General features: G+C 40.0%; 1 protein-coding gene across 1 annotated transcript in view; it reads left to right on the top strand.

The window, feature by feature from the left end:
• The first annotated feature begins 595 nt into the window (after positions 1–595).
• The window catches only part of LOC120526485 (galactose-3-O-sulfotransferase 2-like), a 52,985-nt gene continuing 41,738 nt past the window's right edge, over positions 596–11,842 (top strand). The window contains exon 1 of the mRNA XM_039749650.1: positions 596–816. Within this exon, the coding sequence (XP_039605584.1) occupies positions 698–816 (119 nt within the window). The 5' untranslated portion in view covers positions 596–697. The remainder of the gene's footprint in view (positions 817–11,842) is intronic.

Below are 11,842 nucleotides of genomic sequence, written 5' to 3' on the forward strand. Positions count from 1 at the left end.
TTATAAGGAATGCGGTGATCGATGTACACTCGCACGTGTTTTTAAAAGAAATCAGTATGTGTGGACACTGTCGAACGCGGAATAATACTATTGTGAGTTAAAAAAAAAAGCGATACCCGGAAATGAGGCTTCTGCGGGCAAGGCTCCATTTCTCAATACATACGGAGCTGGCACATCACTGCAAACTGGCGTGTAGTGCTCCTTCAGACTACGAATGAAAAGAGATGCTTTGGACCGTTTCTTTGAATAGAACGGGACACCGTGTGGCACCTACGGTGTTATTTATGGCAGCGGCTTTCAAGGCGACAGGAACTTGTAACGGAAGAGTCTTATCAAAGGTCCTAGACAATAAAGAGACCACGACAGTGGAGGCAGAGATGGAGTTGTCAGAAGAGGAAATGCAGGATTCTTCTCGGGCCTGATCAACACTGTAAATACTAAAACCTTGTCGTCTAATAATATAAGGGGGCGTGCTGGCTGCTAAGCTTATGTTACGTCACCCGTCCACACCCCATCTGCTCCACTAGCACCTAGCTGGGATGAACGACCCGGGGCCGACATGGTGCTGTTCAGACGGCTGCTCAGGTGAGGCGGGTCGTGCATCGCGGGTATGCCGTCAGCTCCGCCTGCATGTTTCTTATTGTTTAAAAAAACGAAGGGGATGTGCGCTTCTGTATTCCATTGTTGAATTCGAAAGATGAACCGAACGATGATCCACAGGCATGAAACTGGTGTTTCCGCTTACTTTTGTGGGAGTGTAGATGACATCTGTGCGCGCCGTCTCAAACGGACTCTCCGGTTCGGTATATCGTTGATGTAAGTGCAGACCTCGTATAAGATTTCACCTTCATCCTGTTTCGTCTGCAGACTGTCTCGGATTTCGGCTGGTCTCGTTTGTCTGTGTGTGTTTTTCAAATGCTTATGTTATGCCAGAGCGCTGTTTAAATGTGTGACTTTTTAATTAACAACGCGTAATCTGGGTTGCATTGATTCTTTAGAAGAAAACTTTTAACTGGAGTGTGGCACCAGAGTTCATCATTATTATTATTATATGTAACGTATAGTGGAACAGACTGCACTTTTTACTCACCCAAGTTTTCCGATTGAACGAGTATTATTAATAATTTACAACAGTCAGTTCTACCCTTTGCAGGGATAACTGGTGATGATTTAAAATCAGCTTCGTGCTGTAAGTTATGGGAGCTGGGTCTTTTGTTAAATGTCTATAGAAGGTAATTAGGTGTTTTACATTTAGATCACATTTCAGCTATCCTGAAAAATCGTTAAGTAAGCGGAAAACTTTCTGCACGGGGAAGCACAAGGAGACAAATCTGAATGGAGATTAAAGTATTGTTTTCAGTTAAACAGCTTTGTCATCATTTTCTTAAACACATATCTTTTAGTGTTGCGTGTGCCGCAGGCTTCCAAAAGAAATACATTAGCTAACAAAAGGGCATTTCAGCAGAAACCGCATTTGTGGCATTCGCTGCTCGGCCGTGTTGCTTTAAATAGCTCGCTCTGGGCTCTCCTCAGGAGTGGTGCTGGAAGTGGACGCGGCGGGGCACAACTCGGGTGTGCTTAGGGAAAAGGAAAGGAAAACGGTCCGTATTAGCGAGCACAACCTGCGCATCAGAACACTCGTTGGCATTTTAACACTTTAGCTTTACCTAGTTGACGATTATAAGGGATGTGGAATTGTTTGAAATGATCAGCTGTTTCGAAATCGCAACAGCTAAAGTGAACAAGATGTTTAAATGCTTAGCTGTACAGTGTCGTCAAAGAGTGTTTACCCTTTACGGATTTCCTCAGTTATGGTTTAAGATCTTCCGCCAAATTTTAATATTGGATTAGTTATCTAATGCCGGTTGGCACTCTGTGAAAAATTAAATGCCCCCTATTTAAATCAAACCCATTTAGGGGATATTAGCTGATTAAACAAAGCCAGGCTAGAATACAGTCAATCCTGCTCAATGTAAACCTCACTTACTTTGACCCTCACTGTCTGAGTCAAGCTGCCAGCACAAATGTTCAACAAGAATGTAATGCTGTGATCAAAGGAAGTTCCAAAAAAGGATCAGAAACAAAATGTTGTTTATCTATCAGTGTGGAAAGTGCTTCAAAGCCATTTTTGAGAATCTGGGATTCCACTGAGACAAAGTGAGTGCCACATTCTCCAAATGGAAAACACTTGGAACAATAGTGAATCTTACCAGGAGTGGCTCGCCTGTCAAAATTACTCCAAGGGCACAGCTTAGAATCACCGAGGAAGTCACAACAAATGCATGCCTCAGCAAAGGCCACACACTGTTCACGACTCCACAATCAGAAAGATACTGCAGTGGGCTTCAACAGAGAGCTGCAAGGCAGAAATCACTTGTAATCGAGAAGAATGCAAATACCTCTCTCTCATTAGCCAGGAAGCACTTGGGCTGATCTACAAGCCTTTTAGGAGAATGTTCTATGGACAGTTTGGGCAAAAGTGGAATTTTCTTGTGTCCAGCCTAAACATAATTACACAATAAGAATGTGATACAGTCAGATTTGGTGGTGGTGGTAGTAGTGTGATGATGTGGATGTGCTAAGCTGCCTGGACAGCTTAATATCATTGAAGGAACCATGCATTCTGCTCTGTATCAGAAAATACTTGAAGAGAATGCCTAGTTACCTAAATGTGAACTGAGGCATAACTGGATGATGCAACAAAATGATGATCCAAAACACCAAAAGTAAGCCCAAGTAATAATGGCAAGAAAAGCAAAATTCAAGTTCTGGAGTGGCCTACTCAGATCCAGTACAGATGCTGTGACAGGACTTCATGCATGAAAACCTACCACCAATGGTGACTTAAAGCAGTTCTGCAAGAAGACTGAGCTAGAATTCTTCACAGTGATACTAAGTTGAACGACTTGTTTGATTGCTGTTATTATTGTTGAAGATGGCGTCATTTGTGAATAAGTGCTCATACAGTGAAATAAAATGAACACCTTTCTTCGTTCTGTTAATGGCATAAGTAAAAAGGTGTCCTGATCTAATCTTAGATTTTGGTTGAAGACCTAAAATAGTCAATGTTAGGAATTTGTAACAGTAATGGCAGTCAGGATTGGGGTGAGTACGTTTTCACAGCACTGTAGCTATGCAGAGGTTTTCTTCTAAAGGGTAAGAAACTTGATCAAAAGATGAGGACATTCACGGTATCAAATGAAGGGCATAGTTTGTTCAGGAATGCACATATGGAACAGTTTTTGTCCATTAGATTGCTGTGTTAATTACCTTCTGTCTATTTTTTTTAATCATTCTTTTTTACATAAAAATAGTGCCTCACTGTTCTGAGCTTTGATGTGTCCTCACCCATTTTCCAAGTGTTTATACGGATTTGCTCCAAGAACTTTAATTTTTGCTAAAGATTTGTGTTAAGCTTTATTTTCCACATTAAGCTCATTTAACATTAGTGTGTGCAAGAGTGCCCTGTAATATCCTGGTTTGGATCCTGGCGTATGCCTGCCATCAGAGTAGACTAATTAAGGCATGTGTGTACGATCTTAAGATAGGCTGACATCCTGTCCAGGGTTGGTTATTGCTGTATACCCAATGACTCCAGTGAATGATTCCCTGGGTGCCTTCATTTGTACCCATGTACGCATGTTGCTGCCAGAGTAGGCTGATGTGGATATGTTAAGATTAGGGTTGTGCAGTGTACTGCTACTGGAAAAGTACAGAAAAGGCCAAATTTTAAAATGGTGCAGTACCAGCATTTCAGGGTTTTTGGTACCAGAAGTAAACATTAGCTTTCCTCTCAATAACCTCCACCCACCCAAACACTCACTGTTGCAGTTGTTGAAAAATGTGCGTTTCATAGACTTCAAAAAATCCAAAGTCCGCACTTTGACGGGATTCAAAGTTCAGAGCGAACACAAAATCTGATGCAATCAGAACTTCACAGGGAGCATCATCTGTCCTTTACTTTTTACTTCGACACAATAAAGAATTCATGTCTTGCAATAGACTGGCATTATGTCTAGAAATGGTTCATGCTGCATGTTCACTGCCAGCATAGTAGACTACCATGGATGTGTGAATTTGTGTTAAGTGACAGACATACAGTCCACGGATTGTTCTCAGAATAGGTGCCAGTTATTTATGATGTGCTGGTGAACAATAGGTTCAGAAAAAAAACATTTATTACAAAGATTTTTGGGCATAAAAATGAGTGTAGTTTTTATTTTTCTTCCTTACCCACACCCAACTTTCTTGTGGCTGTGAAAATTTCTTTTGACAGCAAATGGCAGTGGAGTCTGCAATGTGGTTTTAAATATTTTATTTCCATTTCAAAGTGTAGAGGGGCACGAAGCCACGGAAAATATAGCAGTTTTCTTGTATTTTATGTTTTTATTTCCTTATAATTGTGTAATACTAGCCGTTCCCCATGGCTCCCTCCACGTAGTAGTGAAACAGAACACTTTAAAAATTAAACAAACAGGAGGCAAGTTACGCTCCAAAATACAGAATTAGACCCAACTCACCACTCCTTACGTCATGCTTCCCCCTCCCCTCGGCCCACAGCCTCTGTCTCGGATTAGAGTGAATATATCATTGCAACATGCAAACTATGATTCTTAGCGCGATGAGAGAAGTCGCAAAATCCACCGGAATGTTCAAGCAAATTCCAGAAAAAAAACACCTGATCTAAATCCGTTAAGTAGTTCTCTCGTTCGTTATCTAAGCATATGTAAGATACGCCTCAAGGCTGGCGCATAAGTGAGGAGGGCCCCACCCCACCTCCACTCGGCCCTCTGCGTCTCTCTCAGATTCAGATAAATCAGTACCGCAAGCGAACTATAATACTGAGCACGATGAGAGAAGTCGCAAAATTAACCAGAAGTTTCAAGCAAAGTATAGAAAAAAACCCGATCTAAATCTGTTAAGTAGTTCTCTCATGAAAAGCGGACAAACATACAGACAGACATTAGATTTTATATATACAGTATAAACAGTATATAGAGAGAGATTTATCTCATAGATTGGGTATAGCATATCAAGATCTGTAATTACAGCAAGTGGAGTGAAAAAGATGCTTATACCATTTTACCAATTAGTTTTGCTTCATCTGAAATATTCTATAAATGAGAGTCTGAACAGCTAATTATACGGTGATGCTTTATTTAAGTACCTGATTGACATTTATAGTTATGACGCCTTTGTTTCATGTAGTTTATTTGAAGGGATAAAAGTTATTTTGTTTCTATTTCCTGTTGGTTTATCTGGCAGCAACCTGAAGGAAGTAATCAGAGGGGCTCAAAGTCTAATCAGAGTTTACGAAACAGCCTGGTCAGAACGGATTTGAGTGAGCCTGTCTCGTTGGAGAGTCAGACAATCAGACAAATGTACAAGAATTGCATTTTTTTATAGATCAGGAAAAGGATGTTTTAAAACATCAAATGAAAAAGGAAAGAAACTATGAGTCAAATTTTCAGCCTCCTTTCATGATTGTAAGACTTCAGCCAAGTCACTGGCAGAGTCTGAATTCATAACCCCCAAAGTCTAAATTCTTTGTGGTCTCTGCTAGTCTGAGCTCCTGGCTGTATGGATACATGTGAGGGTGACTAGACTGGTTTAGAAGATGGATGGATAGTACTGCTGTAACTGCTAATTTTTAAATGAGCTGAGTAGTGCAGTTCCTGACATCTTCAGAAGACAAAGTGTGTCTGTTATAGATCAGAAATTTGAGTTCATAACCAAAACTGCATGAGGGCATTGCAAGTGATCTATAAGGCTTGGATCTTTGTGTATTTCATATGAGAAGGAGGTCAGTAGATGCTGTCTGTTCAGATCTCTTATACCTTATGAACACAATTCCTTCTCCTGAAAGTAGCCGCTTTCAGCATTGATCTGCTTCCAGTGCAGCTTTGATTCGCTTTTGTGGCATATAGTCAATGTCTTTCGTCATCTGCATCCAGGACATGCAGGGAATGTGTGTGGGCCATTGAGCCATGGTATGCTGTGTTATTGATGTCTACAGAGCCCAGTTGACATTTTGGCTTTAATGGCGTAACAGCAAATGTTTGAAACCTGTTTTTGTTCTACCTACTCTTGCTACATGTTCTGCTTTTTATATGATGTTAGTCAGTCAGTCATATATCCTAACATAGGGTCATGGGGGTCTGCTGGAGCCAATCCCAGCTCGCAAGGCAGGAACAAATCCCTGAGCAGGGTGTCAACCCACCACAGGGCACACACCAAGCACACACTAGGAACAATTTAGGATCACCAATGTACCTAACCTGTCATGTCTTTGGACTGTGGGAGGAAACCGGAGCACCCGGAGGAAACCCACGCAGACACGGGGAGAACATGCAAACTGAAAGCGAACCCAGGTCTCCTAACTGCGAGACAGCAGCGCTACCCACTGCGCCACCATGCCACCCTTTATATGATGTCTTTTCTAATTATTATTTAACACTCTCCAGTTTAAACCATCTTGGTGCTGTTTTTCAAGGTATTTTCAGCCTCTAGGAAAAGTGGTAATTGAGTAATGGCTGGCGACCTTCTTTGTAGCCTTGAAGAAAGTCTTAACTTCACTTTTCTCAATAATGGCAGAACTACTCCTTAATTACACATTTACATCAAAAGGCCAGAGAAGTAGAACAGAGCTTTGTCAAATCAGCTCGGGTTTTTCTGACTGCATCCTATCGAAATAATATTTTTTGATTTGCAAGTAAAGTGCTTTTATCTGTAACTTCTTTAAAGCTGACACTAAGTGCAAGAGCTGTAAAGATGTCCCATGACAGTGACAAAGGCATGTTTTAACCTTAGCAAGCCAAGTCTGAGGTTCTTGAAAAAAAATAACTGTGTTAAGTGCATAGTTCCAGTTTTAAAACTGAAAGGTACAGTTTTACATCTGCTGTCTGACAGTGGCTGCAATCTGTTCCCATTCTTTTATTGCTTAGTATCTGTGTAACCCATCTAAAATGGGTTAAAAGCAACGCAGACCTCAGCGTTAATGTTTTGTAGTATACCATACAATGCCCTTGCCTCTGTTATGGGCCATTTGGTATGACATTTGTAAATGCAGTGTTAATGCTTTGTCATTCCAACCGATGGCGCATCACAGATGCAATGCATTTTTTTACTTAAATGTTTGTGATGCACAGTCTTTTGGTATGACAGAGATGTAGCAACTGCAAAGACACACAGACACTTACTCTTTTATTAAAGTGGATTATTTGGCTGATGAGTATATCCATGGTGACCTCTAATACTGTATCTGAGAATCAATTGCTTACATTTCTGTAGTTTTTCCAATTGGAGGACATGCACTTAAAGTGACTTGCTCATGGTCACATAGTGTCTAGTAGTGTGATTTGAACCCACAACCTCAGGGTTTGAAGTTCAAAACTTTAACCACTACCCACCTCTACACCACATTCTAGAAGTATTACGAGTCATCTAAAGCCACAAGCATCTGAGACAAATAATATTTAAATGTCATTTTGCCTGCTTTTATTCTACACAATAATGTGCTTAATGGTGATATTTATTAATCATTTCTTTATTTGAATTAATTAATATATAAATTGTTTTGTACATTGTATTTAAAAGTGAGCATTATCACACAATGTGAATAAATAATATTACAATTATATTACAGCATATTTTGGAAAATCTAGTTACTGTAGGTAATGTACTAAAAATGAAAACACAATTGATCTCATGCACAAAGGAAGTTCTTTGTTCAGCCATGCCAAACATTTTGTTCATTATCATTGCCAGATCTGGCAGGAATGTAACATATCTTCATATTTACAGCACGAATTGTACAAGCCCTTCTCCAAAGCAACCATAGCATGCAGTCTGCCCTGAAATTAATCCAATTTACTTTGCAGATTAGAAACTGGATTAACACCAGGGGATGCCAGATGCCTGAATAACCTGACTGGGAAGGCCAACAGTACTACAGGTGTCTACCTTGAACTCACGAGACATAGTGGCAGAAAAGAGGATGATGGCAAAATTAGAGGTCATTAATGCGGCTAATCCTTTACACGACACGTTGTCCTCGCGCAACTTTGGCCAATGGCACCATAGTGTGTAAGAGGTGCTTATGGGGCGCTGTCTTTCTTACTGCTGTCAGACTGCGTAATGCCTAGCCAGGTATAAAAGGCACATTATCACAGGTTTAGTGTTAAACTACACGTAGGTTGCATAGTCTGCTCTTTGTTTTTAGTATTTTGCACCATGAAGTCAGGGTTTGTGGTCTAGCTGGAGTGAATGGATTTCACCTTGGAATTAATAATGTTTCTATGTGTAATGAGTCATTGTTTCTAATGATTAAAATGTGTGGTGAAGCAAAAGAGGACGAAATATGTTTTTATGATATTGATGATATTGAATCAAAATATAAAATAATTATCAGTTCCAATGTTTTATATTTTTGTGATCAGTAGGAAAAGCAGTCATACAAAATAAACTCTGACAATTTTGATAGTAAAGTAAGATAAAAAACTTGAATGATAAATCAGTTTTTTTTTTTTAATTTTTTGCATTTTGAAAGGCATTATATATAATAATTGACTGTTATATCACTTATAATTTTTTGACACCATGATGAAATATTTTATTAATAAAATAGAATAAATTTTAAAAAATGCTATCTCTTTCCCTACGTGTACCTACAGAACCTTCCCTCTGTATTTAACCGGCAGTCCCTCCCTCGAGTGTGTTCCTGTAAAGCCTGCTGCTCAGACTCTGTCATTATTCCAGACACCTTTTTCATCTCCTGTTCAGTTTTATACTTGCTGTCTTTGAAGGCGACTCTGTCATACACCTTTACTACTACTCTTCTGTCGCGTCCATAAAGCCAAACTGACCAATCACACAAAAGCCGCACTGACCAATCACATTGCTCAGGGGGACTGAACACACAGACCTTAGGTTTTTTTATATTATATAATAGATATAGTAATTCAGTATAATATCACTCATTTTTGCAGAACTCTTCTTTTATATTGGTCCCGATGAAATGCACTATACAGTACAGAGTAAAGGCTGATAATATTATTCTAAATTTCTTTATCCAGTGCCTATTGATAGTACCTGTCATGACAGTTGTTATATAATGTTTGGTAGTGATCATTTTTGTAATTTATTTTTCTCCAGAATTGTGTATGGTGTAATATAAAAAGTAGAATATGAAATGACTTACAGTAATATTAGTTAATTGACTACTGTGTAAGTGAATGTGGATGTTTGCCAGCAAAGACTAGTGTGGTGTATCTGCAGCTTGGAACCTCCACCCTGGAGCTAACTTACTTGACAGTACTCTTATTATTTAATCAGATAACCCTCCCTAAAAGCCTAATCTTAACCATAGCAATAACAACAGTGTAGTACTTGGAGCTCCAGGGTGGAGGCTCTAAATTACAGAGATATATACTTGGCGAAGACTAGCGTCCCATCTAGAATTAGCTTCTGGATTTTGCCCGTTGCTGACAGGACTAGTACTGGCTACTAGTCACACTGAAATTACTAAGAAGGTTATGCAATGGATATGCAATGATCAGCCACAACAGGTGATATGATTAACATTGATTATCCCATTACATTGGCACCTGGCACCTATTAGGCAGAAATTGAACAGTCAGTGATGTATTGGAAGCAGGGGCAAGTGTAAGGATATGAGTGGCTTTGACAAGGGCCAAATTGTGATGGCTAGACGACTGGGTCAGGGCATCTCTAAAAGAGAAGGTCTTGTGGAGTGTTCCAGGTATGCACTGAGGTTCGTACCTACCAAAAGCTGCCCAAGGAAGGACAACTGGTGAACCAGCGACAAGGTTATGGGTACCCAAGGCTCATCAATGCGTCTTGAGAGCAAAGCTATCCCATCTGGTCTAATCGCACAGAAGAGCTACTGTAACGCAAATTGCTGAAAAACTTAATGATAGCCATGAGGGAAAGGAATCAAAACACACAGTGCATTGCAGCTTTCTTTGTATGGAACTGCTTAGCCACAGAACAGTCCAAGTGAACCATACTTACCCCTGTTCACCATCAGGATGAGTGGTGGCTGTGTAGATAAAGGATCTTGGCTGGTAACTCAATGGTTGCCGGTTCGATTCCTGGCAGTGACAGTAGGAATGCTACTCCGTAGTGGCCCTTGAGCAAGGCCCTTAACAGCGGTCCTGTACAAATAGCTGTACAGGGGTGCTGTACAAATAGGTGGCACTGTGCTGTGACCTCAGAACTCCGAGTGTTCCTGTAGAGAGTAAGTTGAGGTATGCCAGAAATGATGAATTCCTAATACAAGGAATTTTATATGGCCATTAAATTGATTTAAAAAAAAAAACTGCCTACAATAGGCCTGCGAGTGTCAGGACAACAGAGCAATGAAAGAACATGGCCTGATCTCATAAACTGAGCATTTTTTTAGATCATGTTGATGGCTGGGTGCATGTGCTTTACCAGGGGAAGAGATGGCACTAGGATGCATTATGGGAAGAAGGCAAGCCGGCAGAGGCCGTGTGATGCACCAGGCAATGTTCGGCTGGGAAACGTTGGGTCCTGGCATTCATATGGATGTTAACTGCTACTAATACCTTGGTGCCTTATACCACAGGACACCATTAGATGTCTTGTGGAATCCATGCCTCAAAAGGTCGGAGCTGTATTGGTGGCACACAGGAGACCTACACAATATTAGGCAGATGGAATGGTCTGAGGTGGTTTAAGTGAGACATATTTTTCTTTATATTTATTGCATACTACATTATAAGCCTTGTAAATCATTCATATTTGCAAGTGATTTTACCAGCACATCAAGGCCCTTAATACACCACATTGCATATAGCAGATGGTTTTAATGTTGTGGCTGACTGGTATTTGTATGTTTGATGACACTCAACATGTAGTACTGTTACTATACGTATGTTAATTATTCATATCATCTCAAACTGTTGTGGCCCTGGTTAAACATTCATGCAATATTTTAGCTATACTGTATTTATGAAATCAACTCAGATAATAACTTATGATTCATAAGTATATAGCTTTGAATAGTTCCAAAAGACTCATATTTTTTTAAACTTCCTTTTTTATTAAATAATGTACACAAGATAGAGAGGAGTACAAAGAGGAGTTAAAGGGAAAATGACAAACATAAATAAAGTTGTATTACCCCATTGGGCTCTTTTTTTAATGCTGTCACTCACTTCTCAACATTGCAAACAGAACAATGTGTGTTGTTGTTTTTTTTTTTCTTTTTCCTAAGCTCAGTGTCAGCTTCTCTCTTTTCTAACCCTGACCCCTTATTCTTGCAAACAGTGAGCCTGCACACAACTGTCCTTCAAGCTGAAAACTCTATAGAGTTTCTGGTGGGCATCTCTCAATGACTTATTTCAGTGGTGTCTTTTACAGATTGAGGCCTGCTAAGTCACATACGCATCTAGCAGTTTAGGCTGAAAGAACACACTAGAGTTGGCCTGTAGATGGGCCAGACCTGCTCTTGGTGTTTGATTGTCAGGTGCTATGAATCCTGAGTGGCTGTATCTTGTTCCACCTGTCTGTTAAGGCACTTCTTTCTCAATTATAAGCTCTGGCATCCTTACTGTATTGCCTGGTGTCCAGTAAAATGGTGTTGGTTTACTCTTGGGGTTTCCAGTTGTGTCTCTGTCTCTCTCTCTCTCTAAGATATGTCTGTGTATGCTGATGAAGGCAAAGTTACCAGTGTGTATTTCTCACTCTTTGAGATGTGTCCTGTATCCTGTTTTGCACTTGGAGATCATTTGCCAGCCGGGAAACTTTCTATTAAATATACATAGCACACCCTATGATGCAGTAATGGGATTAAAAA

Source organism: Polypterus senegalus, chromosome 3, assembly GCF_016835505.1.
Source record: "Polypterus senegalus isolate Bchr_013 chromosome 3, ASM1683550v1, whole genome shotgun sequence".
Classification (NCBI taxonomy): Eukaryota; Metazoa; Chordata; class Cladistia; order Polypteriformes; family Polypteridae; genus Polypterus; species Polypterus senegalus.